This window comes from Atractosteus spatula, chromosome 1 (genome assembly GCF_055471065.1).
Source record: "Atractosteus spatula isolate fAtrSpa1 chromosome 1, fAtrSpa1.hap1, whole genome shotgun sequence".
Lineage (NCBI taxonomy): Eukaryota > Metazoa > Chordata > Actinopteri > Semionotiformes > Lepisosteidae > Atractosteus > Atractosteus spatula.
The window spans coordinates 12,081,831-12,102,467 of NC_142706.1; the positions used below are offsets into that span (position 1 = coordinate 12,081,831).

General features: G+C 40.7%; 1 protein-coding gene across 4 annotated transcripts in view; it reads right to left on the reverse strand.

Annotated features, from left to right (window-relative positions):
- zcchc7 (zinc finger, CCHC domain containing 7) overlaps positions 1-20,637 on the reverse strand; it is a 118,235-nt gene that overhangs the window by 51,313 nt on the left and 46,285 nt on the right. For 3 of the 4 annotated variants that reach the window (XM_088911124.1, XM_088911111.1, XM_088911119.1), the window contains 3 exons: positions 8,357-8,394; positions 6,493-6,618; positions 3,568-3,738 (listed from right to left, as the gene is read on the reverse strand). In XM_088911124.1, coding sequence (XP_088767250.1) covers positions 3,568-3,738; positions 6,493-6,618; positions 8,357-8,394 — 335 coding nt within the window. The remainder of the gene's footprint in view (positions 1-3,567; positions 3,739-6,492; positions 6,619-8,356; positions 8,395-20,637) is intronic. The other variant, XM_088911127.1, reaches the window with a different exon arrangement.

Below are 20,637 nucleotides of genomic sequence, written 5' to 3' on the forward strand. Positions count from 1 at the left end.
TGTCTCTAAATTTTGTAAAGTCTGCATAATCTTAGCACAAGAACACAGGGTACATTTATAAGCTTCAAGGGGGCCGCAATTTAAAATACGGATGACAAAAAAACCCAAAAGGAAAATATTCATTTCAATAGTAAAATAAACTGTTTTCAATTAGTTTCAGAAATGTAATGAAGTAGTAGACATAAACAATGAATTCTGCTCTCACAATCATTCACACTGGATGGCATTTTTTTCTTCAGAGCACAAAGAAGGAAAGAAAAAGGCAATTTCGCACTGTTCAGGCAGGCCATTCTTAACAATGTTCAAACACTTATGAGAACTGGCAATTTGCTACCACCTGGAATTTTTTTGGGCAATGGAGGTGGTGACCAAGGGCAAGTGTAATGTCGCCTTCTCAAATCCTTTCCGAATTAGGAGAGCTACTTGTTCATAGAGCTTGTTTCTTCTGCAAGACCTTTTATTTTTTTCCCAAAATTAGAACCTCTACAAAAGGTTCTTTTTTTCGACAGTCATGTGGGTCATATATTATTTAACATGGCAGACACTCGCAGTTTTTGTCTGTTGTGAGACACGATGCACTCAAAACACATTCTGAGGTAACTAAATCGAAATTCTCTATACTATCAAAATTATCTTTACTGTCCAAAAAGAAGAAAAAAAAAAAAGGAGTTTCTTCTCCCCGAGACCGATTGAAAAGAAAAATACCACGGAGGATTAAGCTTGTGTCGTTTAAGAAGAACAAACAACTTTACATTAGATTTTCATATTAGCACAGCATCTCTGTACTACAGTATTAAGAGGTGATTTTTGAAATATGTTAAAAGGCATTTTTAGAGCAAGTTCATGCTTTATTTCTTAAACAGATTTACATAATTCCTTATATAAAACGAGAAAATAAGATGCATCCACACTGCGCTCTAGCACAATTCATCTCAATCCTAAGTGCTGGTGCCAGGCAGGAATTCAATTACAGGGAGACAACGTTCTTGTGAGGGACAGTGCACAATGCCAGGTCAGCGTCTCTGTAGGGAATTCAAAGAATGCTCATAGGGGAAAGCAGGCAGTTTCACCCCCATCTGAAAAATGCCCACCTTTAAACTTGAACTCGTACGTGGAGACGGCTAACTATCGTTTCAGCCCCCCGCCGTGCGCTCACAAAATACTGGAACGGGGGGGGGGGGGGCAGTTTGAGCCGAGATCAATATGGGTCCGGTAGACAAGGGAAGAAATGAATTTATTTAAAATCGGAACAAAGAGCTAAGCTTTTCCGCCCATCCAGTGAACACTTTCACGTTCAAAGAAAAGATTGCGAAATGGGAGAAGGGCAAAAGGCTCCAGCGCAAACTCGACGTAGAAGAAAGAAAAGCAATAAGAATGAGGCAAGGGAGGAGGAAAAAAAAAAAAGGCCCCCCAGGGCAGCAGTCAATACTCAAGCAAAACAAAACTAGGGGGGGAGGGTGGGGGGGGGGGGGGGGGGGGGATCAACGCTAACCGTTTCTCCCATTTCCACAACAATGCCCCCTCACAAAAACAGCAGGGCTAAGCACCCTCTCCTTCCGTCCCAGGCCTCCCCGGGCCAGTTGGCTGTCTTGTACCAGAGCAAGTCTTTGTAGTGGACCCTGCTGCGAACACAATGTCAGATCGGGATTAGCCTCCCTAACATGTTAGCATTTAGAGGGGTGAAAAAAGAAGGTGTTAAAAAAAAAAAAGAGAAATCGAGGAAAAGAGAGGAGGAGGAAGGGGGGAAGCTGAGACGGTTTAGAGGAATAACCGAGCAGATAGCAGGAAGAAACGCTAGGGCTGGAGGGAGGGAGAGAGAGGAAGAGAGTGACTGAGAGAGAGAGAGAGAGAGAGAGGGAGAGGGAGCACTCCTTGGGAGAAATTGTTGCCGTGATGAGTGACAGAGCTTTCAGGAAATATGTTCACAATCGCAGACAGCGAAGGCCACGACCTAGATCGTTTAAGAGCTTGTCTTGTCAAATTATCAAAAGCTTCTCCCTCCTCTGAATAAAGAGTGACATAAGTGAGTGTCAGGAAGCACTGGGCTGACAAGCCGAGCGTACAATAACAGAATGCGCGTCACATACTCGCCACCGCTAGCGGCAAATCTTAATGAGAAAGGAACGGCAGCTCTGGGGACCTGGGACCCTGCTGGTGCACCTCCACGTTTTGAGGAGAGAGAGAGAGAAAATAAATAATAATAAACTAAACAGAAGAAAAATGCTTCAGCTACAGCCTGGCACCATGACTACAATTAGGAAACAAGACTCATCGGTTTTTTTTTTTCTTTTCATGCTCCCCCTCCGCACCGCTCTTTCTCTCTCGTGTTTTTCAAGCTTGTCTTCCATTTAACACAGCCTCCCTGCTTACATGGAGCAAACCGCCAGGCGGAACAGGTCGGCTGGGAGAGGAAATAAGTTAATAGCCAATCTCAACAGTGGTTTCACTTTGCTGTTTTTCACCCCTTGTACGAAAGTTAGTCCGCATTGTACGGTTATAGATCTTAAAGTATAGATATGAAAGACAAACACATTAAGACTTGGAAATGTCATATACCCAAGTTTTGGTAGAGCAAGGATGAAAGCGAGAGATTTATAAACTTTGATAGAACAAAACAACCCCAGATCCTGAGAGCAAAAGACTCGCCAGGACTTGTGATTGGAATCTGTCTCTGGGTGGCAGCAATTAATAAGCCCCAATGCTTGGCCTTAAGAGTAATATTATTTGCACTGAGACCTGTAGGTATTGTGTTTGACCTTCACTAACTCAAGAGGAAAAGGGGTTAAAATTAAAACAAAATAAACAAGTGTTTGGACTGAGAACTGGTTATTAAACAGAAAACAGAGGGTGTAGATAAAGGGTGAATCCTCAGTTTGGGGAGATGTAATTAGGAGAGTACCACAGGGATCTGTACTAGGACCTAAAACAGTTCCAAACACTACAGAAGCAGGGAATGAAATTCACAAAGGTTTAGCTACACTAAAGCCTGGAAAAACACTCAGCAGGTGACAATTAATGTAAAGTGCAAGCTCTGGAATGCAGGCAGAAAAAACAAACTATTAATACAAAACAGGAAACGTTGAACTAAAAGAGACTACTTATGCGTTTATGTTGATACACCATTAAACCATTCACATTAACTAGACAAAAGTGGAGAAGGAATTACAAAAGCAAACAAAATTCTATGATAGATAGATCACTTTATTAGCCATATACAATTTCTTGCATTAGGAATTTGTCTTTTCGCATACCCCAGCTTGCTCTCCATGAGACACAGACACACAGACAGGGAGAGAAGCTTGAGGTCAGAGCGCAGGGTCAGCCATTGTATAGCACACCTGGAGCAATTGGGGTTAAGGGCCTTGCTCAAGGGCCAACGGAGTAGGATTCCTCTGCCGGCTGCGAGCATTTTTAAAAGCTGACAGAGCTCTCTGTGTGCACAGTACTACTGTGCTAAACATCACCTAGGGAAGTGGCAAAAAGCCACCCACAGACCTGTACATGTCTGTTACATTATAACATACCGTATGGATGATAATGTATCCAGCTGGAAGACGTCATACTCACATCAAAGAAGTGTCCCCTCATCCCACAGCGGTGGCACTGTTTATTCCAGAAAGCACGGTCGATGCATTCCTCGGATTCGTGTCCGGGCCGGTTGCAGTTGGCACAGTGCTTCTGCGGGCAGGACCTCTGGAGGTGCCCTGGCTCAGCACACAGGATGCAGACTGGAGCCTTCTGTCAGAGAAACAGAGTCAGCTGCTGGAAACTCTGGAGGAACGTTCATGACCTGCCAGTACTGACATATCATGTTAAAATCCTATATCTGGAACAAACCCTCAACAGAATGAGTCACACAGCTTAAATTTGAAAAAGGTATATGATATATATATACACAATAATTTAGAATTTCCAAATTAATAAATATCAACATTTTTTTATATTGACGTAATTGCTATTAGTGCAGATTTTGGTGTTTAAGCACTGTCCTTATCAAAGCCATGGCAAATGAGATTGCAGGACCTCTGAGGGACTATATGATATTATGTGGATTTGCTTTTCCTTACTTCGAAAACCTGTCGCACCCAGGAGCATTATTTGGCACGTTTAATATCACCGTGGCCCTGCTGTCACTTGAGCTGCTGAGCAAATATGCCTCCAATTCCCTCAGGTAACCCCAGGACAGCGAGGATGACAGACATGGTCTGCGGACTACCTCTGCTCACAGAGAATGCTCCTTTTACCCAGCTCCTCACCAAAACCTATTCCTTGTCAAAAGTTCAAATCATTTTCAAATCCACTTTTTTTGCTTCATTTTCTTAAATGATACAATACTGCATAAAATGCCCAACTTCCACTTAAACTAGCTGACTTGCTCACTTTAAAAATTTCCTGTGTTTTAGATCCACATCTAAATACTGAAAGATACTGGAACTATAATTATGGCTACCTATAAGTGTAAAGTTTCTATTGATATTAATCAACAAAATAGCTTACAAATAAAACTAAACCGTTAACTATGACATGAACAGAAACAAATCCCACCAAAAAACGAAAGTTGCATCTCGTAGCTAATAGCAAAATTGACCTTTATTCAGTGGCCCAGGAGAAAAACATTACCCACAGGCTACGTGTGTCATGAAGAAATAAAGTGAAATAATCAAGTATTTGTAGATCCTGTTTAAATCAAGACTCAATACATTACTTCGGAGCACTTATCACAGACCTGTCTTGTGTCGGCAGGGGTTGTGTAGAGCAGCCTGTCAAATCAATATTCCCGCTGCTTTCCGAATTGTGCATGCTGTTTCATTTTTTTCTAAATCTCATAATATTTTCTGCCTTGTTGTTTTTAATCTAAAGTACGTCATTATTAACACAGTTTCAAGAGAACCCCTTCATTCATTATGACACAAGAATTTGTCAGCAGAATAAAATACAACGTTTGAACACAAAGAATTTCCTGAATGACTGAAGGACAGAAAAAAAAAATCATATGTATTGTGAGCTCAGAAACAAGGGTCAAAACCTGCACTCAGAGCAGAATGACATGAGGACAGGGGACACTTTAAAAGGTGTGCAAGGCAAAACTGTGGAGCTTCTCACTAATATAGGACAATGCAACCCTTTTCATTATTGTTCATTACTTATTGCTAGTCTTCTTGGTTTTGAATACGCAGTTACCATTATTAAGACTTTTAAATCTCCTGTAAAGCAGCAGACAAAGCAGCATTTTTGCCATATCGCCTGAGTAAGATTCATTTTACTTTCATATATCGGCTGTTTAATGAATTGGAACCAATTACAGAGAGATTCACTTGTGATTAAAAAGTAATAAAGTAAATGACAACAACGGAGTGGCTGGGCAGTTGCCCTTGTTTAATTCAGGATTACATCATTAACACCTGAACCAGACAGCTTGCTAATTTTATGTCTGCAGTCTGCATCAACACTTAAAAGACTCATTTAACCTACAGAGGGAAGACAACTGAATTTGACCAAAATAAAGAAACTGGAGTGCCTGATAACTGACACAAAGGCAGAAAGGCACATTAACAACAGATACAAATGAAAACACAGGCGCCATTTTTTGGAAGTTTAGCAACTAATTGGTTTACATTACAACAATAGAACAGAACAACTGGGAATTAAGAAACGTCCTCAGTGAAGTGTGAGCGAGAGGGTGTCACTGTGGAGAACTAGCTGGTGTAAAATAACCACCATGGTCATTGTGACCCTGTAATACTGTCTCTCAAGCCTGAGGCATGAGCCCTTTCATATGACCTCAGTGTGGATATTTCACATTTTCCTTATGCATCTCTTCTTATCTCCTCTAATGCAGAAGCTAATAAAACTCCATATCATTTTGCTACCAGTCTCTGCAAAGCGCCTGGTGACAATGTGTTCTTCTGACCCCTTGCTGTTTCCTCACTCGATTTTTCATTCTCGGAACATTTTCAGGTTTTCTTGTTCACTTTCAAGCTTTGCCAGTCTACAAAAAATGTACCCCTTTGCCTTAATTGCAGGTGAGAAAAGAAAACTCCCAAATTTTTCCACGTCAGGCAGGGCCCGACCTTCCTACCGAGAATTCCTACACGGTGTGCTTTCGTTTTTTCTCATTTCAATTACTCCCCTTTAATGTGAACACAATTCACTCATTGAAATTAATGTGCGCTAACAACAAACTGGGTTACAAGCAAAAACATACAGTAGTAGCATTTGCACACATGTAATGTCAATTAAAAATATATATATATTTTATTTTAACATTTATCTGATGACTGCTTACTTTATGGATGAGATGTAGTGACTTATAAAACAGGGAAAACGATAGTATTCTTATCATTTTAAGTTGTGTAAACCTAAAATGCGGTGCTTCACAGAAAAGTGAGCCGCTCGGTACTCACTGCTCTTCACGCATTTGAAGAAAAAGCGAGAGACGAGCAGCCGCTTGGCGTGTGGGGCTGTGGGGGGCACTCCAGCACACTGGTTTACCTTGGGGGTGGGGCAGTTTTTGGACAGATGCCCATTTTTCCCACAGCTCCGGCAGGTCACGTTCTTGTTTGGCTTGTAGTAGCGGTTTACACTCCGCAGTCTGTCTCTCTTATTGCATATCTGAGCCTGGAAAGGGTTAGAGAGAAAATGAAACAATCACACGCACACATTTAAACCCCCAAAAATCCCAGAAAAGAGATTAACATTACGTACATTTGTTAGTTTCAATGAATAAAATAATAACAAAAGAATAGCTTAAAGTCCTTTCATTACTCGTATTCTTTTTGCTGACATTATCCCATATCTTTGTTTCATATTTTCTCATTTTGAGCTTGAAAAAATGAATGCAAATGAGTTTCCTTCCTAATGTTCCTCAGCTGAAATACAGAAGTGGATTTTTTTCACTTTCATTTCTCTTGCTTTACATTTGGACAGAGGGCAAAGTGCTTTTGCTTTTTGAGACCATAGGCCAACTGAGAAGGTCCCTTCTGCTCGATGCAGGACAATTTTGTACGGAAAAGTGGAGGGAGGCTTGATTGAATGCGTTTCCATCACCAAAAACTGAGCTCCAGAATATACAGCAGCATACCAGAGTGTAAAAAAATGTAAAAAAAAATGTTTCTGATGGCATTCAATTTTATCGGCCTTCTTCTTTCACCCAAATCACAACGACCATTTTGTACCTGGTTTGTAATTTGTGATGGCCTGTGGATCAAAGTAACAATTACTGTCAAAGCCAGTAGTTCCCAGACCTGGTGTCCAGTGGGAACACTGTCTCTACTGGTAGCTGTTACAGTATCAATCACCAGTGTTAAACTGATGCCTTTAATTGATTCACTTCCTTGTTTGGACTTCCTGCTTACTTTGTTTCTGTACTCAGTCCAGAGGTTCAAAAATACCCTATTTCAAGCAAAAATAGAAATAAAATTTCAAGCATTATTCCAACAGCTTGAGCATAAAGAACCTCAAGTTGTCTCTCCTCAGCATTCTTCGCTTATTAGTGACTAAGCAACAACTGACAGGTGATCAGCTGAGAACTGACGACGAACAGACAAAGGTGGTAATGACACAGTGTCAGACACTCTCACAAAAAGCCTTTGTGCTTCTTACTGCAGAGGTCCTATCAATTAAATTATGTGCAACACACCTAAATAAGGAGACTTCTGAAACATAGAAATTGGTACAGGGTTCAAACCAAGCAGACATCGCATTCAACCTTTTATGGGTTGAAAGAAAGAACCACGGACCTAAGCAATTCTTTTTGTTGTTAAGAGGTAGCCACGTGACTTTTAATACCAATGAGATCTAACTCAGTTTCTCTTCACCCTGACCCCAAACTGTTGCCAAAACAGAAAAGAATATGAGGTTAAATCACAAACTCATGTAATGTGACTGAAAGAAGAAAGGAAAGGTAGATTTTTACATTTTCAGAGAGAGAGGCAGTTGCTTAGTTGACTTCTTTAGTGTGGGTACAGTATGTGTTCCTACATGGGCTACGTGCGATTCTCTACTGGCAGTGTGGATGGGTTGTTGCTAGTTAATTTATTCATTGGGAACGAAAAGAATCTGGAGAGTCATCTCAGAAAAAAAGGTAATTAAACAGCAGAGCAAATCCTTTTACTGGTTAACAATATTTGCACCAACACTCTGAAATCCTTTTGCATCTTTCAGGATGAGTACCTTTAGAATTTTATCATGACTTTCAGAAAATATATCGACAAAGCAGAAATCCTTAAAATTCCTCCTGCAAGACCTTCATCTGGCAAAGCTGTGATTTTTATGTTTCATGCTTTATTTAGCATCATCTTTGGGATGGACTAAAATCAAACAAACATTGATAGTGAGAAGAGAACGTTCAGAATACCTCGATATCTTTGTCAGAAATGGTCCAGTTGTCTTCACCTGTAAAAGAAAACAACAAGAGCTAAACAATGGATACATTTAACACAGATATGTGGAGGAAATAAACCACTACACATCTGTAGTAGTGAATAAGTCAAATAAATCCCTGACTACATCATCCCACCCAAATACACATCTGTTGTATTAGTAAATATTGTAGAAACAGCAAATAAGATGAAAAAAGGTTTTGATAACATTCAAGACCTGGCAAACACCTAGCAGCCTTTGTTAAGCTGAGTTTAGCATGCAGGTAGCTAAAATATATAAACTATACAAAATGAGGAGGTTAGAAGAGGCTTTATGGAAAAAAAAACATGTGGAAAAATGCATTAAAGCTATTAAAAAGGAAAATAAATTTCACTATATGCATCATTAAAGGTGCAGAATTTAAATCAATAGAGATATTTAAATTGTGAAATGTACTAGTAAAAATATTGCTGCGTCTGGGAATGTACAACACTGACAGGCTGAAGGAACTGAGCATTATCAGCCTTGAACAGAGAAAACCACATGGGGACTTGAAGAAAGTATTCAAAGTCTTGAAAGCATGGACAAAACCAACCTAGCGGACTTCTTCAGAATGTATAGTGAACACAACCCAGAGGACACAATTAGAAACTATGTGGAAGTGTATGTAAAACTGACAACAGGAAGCGCTTCTTTACCCAAAGGAGTATGGAATAAACTACCTAGACCTGTTGCTGAAGCTGGCTGATTCTTGATTCAAGTGGAAGCTGATTGATCCCTGGGTTTTTACAAGCAATGTCTGAATGAGATCAACGGTCAACTTGCTACTAATTTCCAACCAGATACAGGAGGCTAATGACCTCCTCTTGTTTGTAATTGTTCTTACAGTTCTTATGTGTAGCAGGACAATTGTCACTAATAGCTAACATACTAACAGCCAATTTGGCAAAATGCTGTGACGAATGAAGACATCAAGACATTAACAGATCTGCAAAGCTGGGAATACTCAAAAATGAAAGCAAAAAAGTCAGATGGATATGAAGTGAGAAACGTTACAAAAACAATAAAAGAAAAAACACCCTTCACAAAAACAACATTTAATTTGATAAATGTCACAGTACTGGATGTTACCAATGCTGAGTCTTCAGATGGAAAGCTATCTCATGGAATGATCACATTTCATTGTTTTAAATATCTGAAAGATATGATTTAAAAGCATTCCAAGTAATAAAGAAACTGCTGACTTTTCTACACTCTAGTGTATAGCAAATACCACAGGGCACAATGTACAGCAATTCAAAAAACAAAAAGAAAAGAGGCATTTCTATTAGCACTTTGCTACCTGCATGCTTTGACTATTTTATTGTTGCTATCAAAATGCGTGGATTACATACAAACAGGAGAGCACATTTCATTACCTTTCTATAAATCAAACTGAACAGTCATCTTGGCTGCAGTAGCAACATCCTATGAAGAACCTCACCTGCAGAACAGCTTCATTACAAGCCATTTTCAGCACTGCTGTGGTCTACCTCTGTATTAAATGCATAACTAAGCATAACACTGTACTCTGCTGCCTCTCTTGAGTAATAAGTAAGATATGACAGGTCATAGGCACTAGTTCTTGGAATAAATCTGTGAAGACCTTAAGAGATTAGATGGAAGTTTTGAGTTGTCCTGTTAGTAGAATTAAATGTTTAAGAACAGTTCTGAAGGACTTAAAGCTGCCTTGGCTGTGCTTTAAAGGGTGTTTTGTGAGTCCACGTAATTCTTTTAAAGCAGTAGAGAAAGATGTGGGCTCTTTCTGTGGAGCCACTGTTATCTAAGTGACATGATTTAAAGCTACATGTGAGTATGGTATTGTTAGACTATAATGGAAAGGACACTGAGGACTCCATCGGTCTCTGTTGATCACATACATTTATACATATATAACTGAAAACACTTGTATTGGGACAATCAAAACAAGCATTTTTGCTATAATAAACACCTTTTATGGCACAAAAGCAAAACTGGAAACTACATCTTAGTATTTTGTTTTTAATAAAATGAGCAAAAGTCTACTCTACTGGGTCAATGATGTAAACGTTTACAATCTGAAACTTACTTGAATATTTCCTAATACTTAGAATCACTTGAAATTCACTGGGTTGGACACACAACATGTTTTTTCCCCAAAATTATCTAATGTATGCACGGAATTATCCAAAATTAAAATGTAGAGTATGGTTTATTATAATGCAGTTGTCTCGTGAACATGAATAGAAAATTCTTCAGTGCATCAAACCATTTCTCTTGAGTTAGAGTAGCTGTGAATGTGAAAATTACATAAAAACAGTTTTTCTATGCACAATTTGTATTATTTCTCAATTTTAACCAATATTCTGCAAGTTCCCCTTTAAAACAAATCACAAGACTTAAACATTAATTTGGCACTCTAAAGAGGTGAGTCTGAAGTTTTACACTTAACTGTGAGCTCATAATAAAAAACTTGTAAAAGTAATTAAAATAATTAAGTCACAAATAAAACTATCAGTCAAATTGATGAACAACAATATCTATTTTACCTATTTTAACTACCACCTTGCGTATGTATTATATACAATAAAATATACAAAATATTTAATCAGTATTGCACTAATTAAGCCATCAAAAGAAAGAAAATCAAGAATTGTCCAAAGAGAAAATTCTCCACACCTTGTACTCCAAGGAGAAACACAGACCTTTGTCCCAGACTTGTCAAAAATCTCCTATTAAAAATATCTACACTTTTTTACATATTTACAGCTTTACTTAAGTATATTCCATCATTTACCAGTGTTTCTTTGAATATTTCACATATAATTTAAAAAGGTCTTAAAATAAAAGACACCCTTCCTTCATTCCTATTTTTTTTATCCCTTGCTTCATCCTTTATTTTAGAGCTAGTAGTTTTCTTATGTTGCATGGGTCATCTCTCCGCTATTTAGAATGGATTTTTCAGACTGTTTCTTAGACCTGAAAAAGACGCCCAAGGTTTCCAAATGCAAGAGTCCAGCCATGACCACTAGGGGCACTGCTGCCTAGAAACTGCACTGGGCTCAGCAGATACCTCGAGCTCACACTGAAGACATCTCTGTCTCTTGTGAGAGAAGGGGAATACAAATTTCAAGTCCCTCACAAAACCCCATGAAACACTTTCCTCACATGACATAATAAAAATTACTGAAAGTAAAAAACAATGCATTTACAGTGGATGTGGATATTCCTGATGATTTGTTTTTACCAAGAATTTCATTTTAAGATGATTCCAGGCTAAAAAGCCATTATGAAATTTTGCTAAAAGTAACATGAACCATCGTCTATCAAGTGACCAATAACGCTAATAAAGCCTTAGGGCTGCTGTGCCCCTTGGAGTAATTTAAAATAGGCTTCATGGCGAAAATCAGACTTCGTTCAGCTATTGAAAGCACTATCTGGAAACTTTTCGAAAGTACTCAGTAAACACCAAGGAATAAAACTGTGTGACTGCACTTCCGCCCAGAAAAGCAGAAAAACTAATCTGGAGCTGGGAGTGATTATACCGCTCTGGGTTTCAATCTAATTTTCTACATAATAAGGCAAGAGCTGTCCTTTTACTGTCAAGCCACATTTTGCAGCGACCCAGGGTACACTGTGGTTCAAGATGAACCTGAAGGTTCTGAGCTTGTCCTTCCACACCAGGGGGACATTTTAGCAAGGGGTCAAGAGGCTCTACTTGAGCAATGTGTAAAAATTAAGGCAACTGCACAGACAAATCAAGAGAAGGCAGAAAAAGACTACATTCTGTTCAGTTGTCCTAAGACACCGAGAGCGGGACAGTTTCTTTTTTCAGATGGTAAGGCCTCAGGGGAGATCTTTTTTTTTTAAAAGGTACGTACACAGCTGTGCTTGAACCCTCAGGGATTCTGGCCACAGGCCCTCGTGTCTGTGGCTCTGCAGCTCCACTGCAGAAAGAGACGGATTCGACACTGGAGGCAGAGTGCAGAATCCTGCTGTCTGCACCAAACAGTCTGATATTTTTCTTTGCATTTGTGCGGATGTGGCGCTGGAAGCAACATGGGTTTCGTATTATTTGAAAATTCTTTTCATTGTGTGTTTCCATGAGCTGTACAAAAGCCTCAATCTTTTGGGGAAAAATAAAAGCCAAGCAGGGCGGTTTTATTTTTAATTAAAAAGCCTTTAGCCCTACTTGACAAGAGCATCTTTCACGCTAACCTCTGCTCATAGTTAGGTGCTGTAAGGGTGTGACAAGATACAACAATTCCTCTAACTGCAGAAGATTAACTTTCCAGTAATCAAAACACTCCCCACAATTTATTGAGCTTCACACTGTTTTGATTTCTAGCGCCAGGCTAGTATGAAGTGAACTAAATCTAAGATGCTTATTTGAAGTATCTGTTCTCGCGTTTATATCATGTAGTTTTTCCATTATTCATATAACACAGGTAGAAACACTGACTGTTATTAATTCACAAGAGCAGCTGGGGAAAGAAAATGTAAAATGTATAACAAAAACAAAACCGTAAGGCCTGAACATTGTACGTCCCATGTAAGTTAGGATTAGCTGACACTGTAAACTCAAATTAATTCCTTAACTCACTGTCAAACAGATGAGAACAGATCTTGTGTAAATCGTTCTGTAGTGAACAGCTGGTTTTAGAGACTTGCACCCCGAACAGGGCTGCCCTGCTTGTTCAAATAAAACAGACACGGCGTGAGAGGGCCGTTTGTAGTCCTGCGACTCACGCCAGAGCTGCCTCTGGGGCCGATGAGATGTGCGGAGAAACAGCGCACCGGGGAGTACGCAGAGGAAAGAACAGCTCTTCCCCAGAGCACCTGCACGTAAAATCTCCAGTCCCCCTGGGCAAAGCTGCACAAACGCTATTAAAAAAGACTGACAACGGAATAAGCTGGAAGGCTCTTATCCTTTAAAACTGAATTTGTCATACATGTTTTTTTTTGCAGAATTGTCCCCCCACTATCTGAGCTTCAGAGCCATCATATTTAAAGTATTTAAAAAGGTTCAGGGAATCTTGCGTGTCGTATGCAAAGTACTGTTAATGGTGACCTAAGCTCACCCACCCTCATTCCATCGTGACTGTGGCCCTTATAAATAGAAATTTGAAGCATATTACAAACCGTCATCAGGCATGTGTCCAACTTTAATGTCATCAAACTGTATAACCTTCCAGTGGAGGAACAACAGGACCAATGTGTCCCCAGCACTCCTAGGGGACATGCAGAAAAAATGCAAGAGAGGGACAGACCCGGCAGCAGGGTCAAAGAAGAGGGTGTTTAAGCTTTCAAACGTCACTCTTCATCTCAGAAAAGATTTCAGCTCCACTCTGCCAAATCACCATAGCCGCAGAGGAGAAGAGACTTTCAGGTTATCTGCCTTTCGCTCACAGAGGGAAACAGGTTTGTGTTACCGAAGGGAGGGAGGAGTACACAGTTGCATACTCCAAATTCACTGTGCAGAGAAGAGGAATTCAGAGAGGAACACCAGAGCGCAGGAAACAGAAAGATACTGGGACACTACATATCATTAAAAAACCCACAATCTGGCCAGTGACAAGCAGTTTAAAGCCTATATTTGTTTGTGTTCTTAGTGCTTTTTCTTTTTTTTAATTTGCATAATATTTTCTACATATAATATTATATATTTTTAAATACCAAACATTGTATATTTTACCATTTGCAGATGTTATATGTGAACTTAATTTGATACATTTGTATCTGTAAAATTGATTTATATAAATGGGAAATTTCAATATGGATGAGGATTGATTTAGTGTGGTAACAGTCTAATAGTCTATGAATTGTCACTCCAATTGTTCCATTAAAAATAAATAAAAACAAAATCAAGACTTCTTATTGCGTGAGTATCTGATTCAAATGCTGTAACAGGCTGAGAGCCACTCTGTAAAAGTGAGGAGAGGCTGTGAGATCATGAATCACACACTTCTCCAATGAATTATAGCTCCCTTGCGTAGAATTAAAAAGCCACACCACGAGGCATCCACTTTTGGATACCTGACAATTTAAAATATCTAGTTTTTTTCATTGTTGTTCAACAGATATACTTTAGTGAAAATAATATGACTTTCTTAGACATCAGAGGCTCTTTTCTGTTAAGTTCTTTGGTGCTCTAGACCATAGTAATACTTTTCAATTAGAAGACTTTTTTTTGAGTTTTTGAGCTGTGTCTGAAAAGGCTATTCAGCATGAAGACTAGGAAAGATATAATCACACGGGCCACGTGGACTGTAGACTTCCATCCTCACATCTATCCTCAGTCTGATGAGAAAGATTAATTTCAGAGCACAAGTACGTTTATTCAATTTCATTAAGCTCTGCAAAATCAGGGCTTGTACATTTGAATGTGAATTTAGGATGTTATCCTGCATATTTCAATATGAGTTGAACAGGTGTTTAGACATTTTCGAAAAAGTACCGTGCCCCTTTTCATGTGTTCCAATTTTCAATTTGCATCTGATGGAGTGTGTCACTGACCTTTTTCTTCACAGCCTGAGGGTTTAAATAAGCACAATAACCAAGGCAGAATGCCCGTGCGCAGCACAGCGTGTGATCCAGTGTGAAACTGGTTTTCAACGTGCACAGAGAGTCTGGGACGGAATCAGGAAATCAGATCGGTTCTTTCAATCACTGGTAGTGCAAAACCTCCAACACTGCAGGACATAAAAAGTGCCTCCTGAAGCAAACGTACAGAGAGGTTTTCACAAAACTGACATCCTACAGAAGAGAGAAGAGAGAAAAGGGGGATAGTTTTCAAGGTCAGCCCAGACGATCCAAACTGACGCCATGCAGGCACACAACTAGAGGTATGTGGCGCAGGATCCGGAGGCTGAGGTGTCGCACAAAAGAATGCTTCTGAGGCACAGGAGCGCTGTGGCACGGAGCCTCAGAGCGCCAGTGACAGATGCTACCTGCGTGTCTCCTAGGTACGCTAATTAACGGAACGAGAGAGTTGTAAAAACTCTCGAATGCCAATTCGTCAATCGCAAGACGGGAGCAACTAATGAATTCCAACTGACTAATAGCCTGAGCTGGAAAAAACCTGGTTTTGCGGAGGCAGCCGTCCCCAGTACCCGCAGAAACAGAATGCCTGTGTACATGCGGCTAATTAACCATGAACGGTAGCTCTCTGGGGGGGACGCAGAGGAAGAGAAAGGGGGAGAAGAGAAAAAGAGTGGTGGTGGGGGGGGCTGTGAGAGAGGGAGTGGGGAGACTGGAAAAAGAGGAGCAGAGGAGTTAACTATTCAAGACCTGTTATTCGAGTCAAAAAAAAGAAACATTTTTTTAGAAAGACCACCTCAACTTTGGAGTATCTCCGCACAGCCTCCAGTTTCAAAAGAGGAGGAGGGTGGGGAAGAAAAGAGAGACTGAGGGGTACACAGGCATGGAGGCAGGAACAAAAAAAAAATGGTGGGAAAGGAAGTAACAGAAGGAAGGGGCGAGAGTGAGAGGGCCACAAACGTCTTCTTCTCAGACAACCGCACCCTCTCTCACTGCGGGGCTGAGGCCTGCTCCGGCCCCCAAGCCCAGGGCCCGGTGCCATGATGCCACATCTCCCTGAGGCTGCGAGAATCCGCCTGCTCTGCTCTAATCACCAGGTCCCCTCATTTATTTAAATTTGCTTTACGCAGGTTCAGTTTTTCAGTGCAACTGCTGTCCCCGAGCTGTCAATCAGGTCCCAGGGCAGAGGCAGACAGTGCTGCTTTGAAGCGGGGGCCTTGTTGCTTTGTTTACCCTTGATCTTCTCCGGCACATGTCAACTGAAGCTGGCAGTGTGGTCGTGACGTACATCGATCATGTAAGAGTAACAGTACTAGTAGCAGACGTGGAGTGGAGGATGGAAATAACCAACCCGTGCTTATACAGAGATCTCGACGCAATAATGACAAGGAGCGAAAGTTAAAACATGTGACGAGAAATTCAAAAGAACAGATTATAGCTTTAAGAACCAATTTAAAAATATATATATTCGTGCATATGCCTAGCACATTATCATACTGATCTTATACACTGGGTTAACAGGAAGGGCGAGTGGGTTTAACGAGCTTGAACTTATTTCAGCAGACCCATATTGTGAAAGCGTTTTTAGTGATACTTCTCATGCTTAAGTATTACACCTTAACCCCACACTAAGGCTATACTCTCATTAGAATTAAAAACACACTGGTTCGGGGAGGAAATCCGAAAAGTTATGCTGTATAGCCAGGTTACCCAGGTGATTTACCCCTTGATGCAGAATCTCCGTGCTCACTGCTTCCTGGAAAACTGACAGAATGGCATGAAGTTATTGCTAGTGAGCAGATTCTTTTTTTGGCTGATAACGGCAAACTGTGCTTGCCCAGCCTTTCTCAGCCTGACCCTTCCCAGTGCAACCCCAGCAGTCACAGGCCTACTAAAACAGCCTACTGGCACTGGTGAGCAGGCACTGAAATTTGGATTTGAACCCAGTACTCCCAGTCTGTGAGCCGGCATTCCAGCTGGGAGCTTTTATCCGATGAGCCTCAGAGAGAGCGATCTGCTTGGGATCTAGAGCCTCGCAGAAAGTTAAAAGCTACTTGTTTTTCGTACATTTAACAACATGAAAATAACAAAAAATTCTCAAGGGAAGCAAATTATGAAATAAACATGGCTGACAGAAATAAAAACCAGAAGGCTTTACCGTGCCACATTCCTCATGTGCTCTAGAGAAAGCTGAGCACATTATAGCATAAGCCCAATACTGTTGGATTAATCTCATGGCAAAAACACGTTCCTTCATTTCAAGGAGTAACATTACAACAACCAAATCAGTCAGGCCGCAGATATACTGGCATACATTTCTGCCACTACCTAGCAACAGCAACGGATGTTCTTACGGAGGAATAAGAAGATTTTCTCACTAAAAAAACAAACACTATTAGTTAAAAATCCTCACAATGGGAAAGAAACAAAAACATGGTACAATTCCAGGTAGTATAAAGACCAGGCACCTGTACAAAACCCAACATCCATGGCTGCACTGAGATGTATCAAAATAGTTAACACACTTCATTATTTCCGCCTTCTCTGTGTAATTTTTCCACCAGCCTAAAGCTCCTAAGGCAAATTTTTACACGTCTCCCTGTGTTTTCATCCATGCCATTGTATAAATACCTATGGGACTGGTACAAAATGAAAGTGAAACATTTCCCCTTGAGAAATGTTTTTTCCACAAGCTTTTATATCATTAACGGGTCTGTATATACATTTAAGTCACGCAAAACATTCGCTTCAAAACTTCTTTTAAAAATAGAAAAAGGTTGCCGTGGCAGTAAAAATGCCATGAGAAAGAGAAAATGCAACTGTCCAGCAATATTTAAAATAATAATAATAATTGCTTACACTTATATAGCGCTTTTCTGGACACTCCACTCAAAGCGCTTTACAGGTAATGGGGACTCCCCTCCACCACCACCAATGTGCAGCCCCACCTGGATGATGTGATGGCAGCCATAGTGCACCAGTACACTCACCACACACCAGCTGCCAGTGGGGAGGAGAGCAGAGTAAAATGGCTCCAGAATTCATAATAAGACACTAACATGGGTGATACAAGGTCAAAAGCCCCAAACCCACACATATACATATATAACAAGTAAGTATGATGTAATATATGATTATATCACAGAATGATTTCACCCAAGACACAAGAAAGTAAAAAGAGAGCAAGAAAGGAAATGGGAAGAGGAGGTTAGAGCATTTGTTGGAGAAGCCTGCAAAACAGAAGCAGCAGATCAGGACACCTGGAGGAGTCTTGGAAGTTCTGCGAGGAGGACAATATTAACTGTATCTTTCGCACTCATATACTGTTGGATCTTCCCCACCACCCTCCCTTGCTCTGAGATGTAGCATCCTGTGAACATACATCAAGCGGGTTTGTGCTGCTTAATTCAGACAATGTGTGTGCGTGTTTTGCTGCACTCCGTGCCAACAAGAAAAGAAAGTATTTCTGCCAGAACCTCACAACGCAAAGTTCATTTGATTTCGCTACAGGCAGGTCTGGGTCTCATCTCGCACGTTCCAAGATAGACGTGGTACTGGAACGGATGAAACGTTAGAAAGGAGAGAAGGCCACTGGGCTCATCTCCCTCGTTCGATCGCTGGCACACGGGTTCTCGCACAGCAGCACAAAGGGCTTCTGAAGTGATGACACGAGTGTTGCAGTGCAACATTTGCCAAAAAAAACCAGTCAGCCAAGGTAGAAAGTGAGTGTGATGCAATGCGGTCGGTAAAGGAAGTCGGCCCCGCGGTCGAATCAGAATATTCCACGAGGGGAGGGGCGAAAGGAAGAGCAGGAAAAAAAAAAAAGAAGAAAGCTGGAGAGAGGGAAAGGCGGAGCGCAGGACTGGGTGCTGGGAGAGAGGCGCACAGGCTAGCGATCACACAAAGCTGGCAATACTTGGCAGTTACCCCTGACAACCCTCTTCAAGTGTAACGATGCTGTAGTACAATAGCTTTCTCGGGGGGGGGGGCTCGCTTTCTCCCCCGGCTCGCTTGGCGAGGTGGGGCCATCTGCGCCGGCATGCATCAAAGGCCGGTGTGACTGTGGGCCCGTCACTCCGCACACCTCCCCTCTGACCCTGATTAAACACAGATTTCAATCCCTTTTTGTCCTCCCCTGTTGACTTCTCCTATTAAGGCAGCTCTTTTGACAAAGAAAGCGGAAGAGTGGACTAACTGCTCCCAAGAAAGGTGATGTTTGATACAGCTCAAACACAGAAGGATTAGCAAGGCTATACATAACAACGGGGGAGGGGGTGCGGAGGGGAGGTGTGTGTGCTGTGTGTTTAAAAACAAAAAAATAACAGCGGTCTGTAATAATCCTCTTTGGTACCCTTTATATTTAAACCGATGTGGCAAAAATGGGTTTTGGGGTGGCTGTAAAGCAAGTGAGACAATACAATCCTTTTTTTTTTTTTGCTTATTTAGCGTTCTCTCACTTCTTTTGCCTTTTGGTGTTACTGTCACACACCTATATATAAATACAAAACTTTTCAGGTTCTTATATGATTTTAGAGTTGGCGGAAACAAATATCTCAAGAGCCCTACTTGCAACGCAATCTACTGAGCAATAATTCTTTACGGCCTTGAATAAAACATGAGATCAGGTATGAAGTTAATTCTCAGTTCAGGCAGGCTTCTGAGAAACAGTGGCACGAAAATCAAAATAACATGCCAGCACCCGATGTTGCATCCTTCAAAATGCTGGACTATATGTTCTGAAAGGAGAGCATCTCAAGTTCAAAACTGGAAGAGAATTTAATTAGTAAATTAAACGTGCACATTCGCATTTAATATGAAAATATATCTTATGTGTACTTGTCCTAGGAATTCTTTGGTGCATTCTTCTTCCCAATCCTGAACAAATTGGTCATCTTTTCATTTTTTTTTCTTTTTTTGCCCATTAAGGGAAAGGGGAAAGAGAGAATGAAATACACATGAAATAATTTACTTTGGTAAATAATCTGGTTTTGAACCTGTTTTATGGCGCGTGAATATCCGAGTTTGATTTTACCAGCTGTGCATTTCTTACGTCAAGGCTGGGGACCCTACAGCTGACCAGCGTGCAGAGACTTTGAGAATGATTTTTTACACTCCATTCCCTGTAACTGTGAAACCCAAGAGAACTCGGGTAATCCTCTGATGACATCCTATTAAAACAAAGTCTTCAGAAGTGTAATAAACAAAAATCTCAGAGGCCACATTCTTAGAGAATTCCTGGGAAGTGGTGATAGTGGACCATATCTGAAAATAACTACACTGTAGATGTGTGGGACTTTTATATTAATCTTTTAAGGTTGGGGCAAAATAAAAAAAAAAATCCGAGTTTTTTTGTAAACATAAAAATAAATTCTAGTTTGATTTCATATGCTTACAAGTCTCTGTGTAGAGAAATCCTAATCCTGCTTGTGATCTGTACAGTTTTTCACATCCCTTCACTGCAGAAACATGGACACTGATCATTGCTTTCATGGGCAGGGTGACCCAGGGTTTAGACAGAAAGGTCAGATACAAGATTAGGTGCTTGTGCACGGGGATCCCCTTCTCTCTGGGCTTTAACGAGAAGAAAACTGCATCCGTTGGTCTGGGAAAGACCTTCTGAAAGCCCTGAACAAGCCGCGAGGGAGAGCAAAATTTACCAAATCCATTTTTTGTTAACCTAAAGGCACAGATTTAAAGAAATTAAGCCAAGGCTCTTGC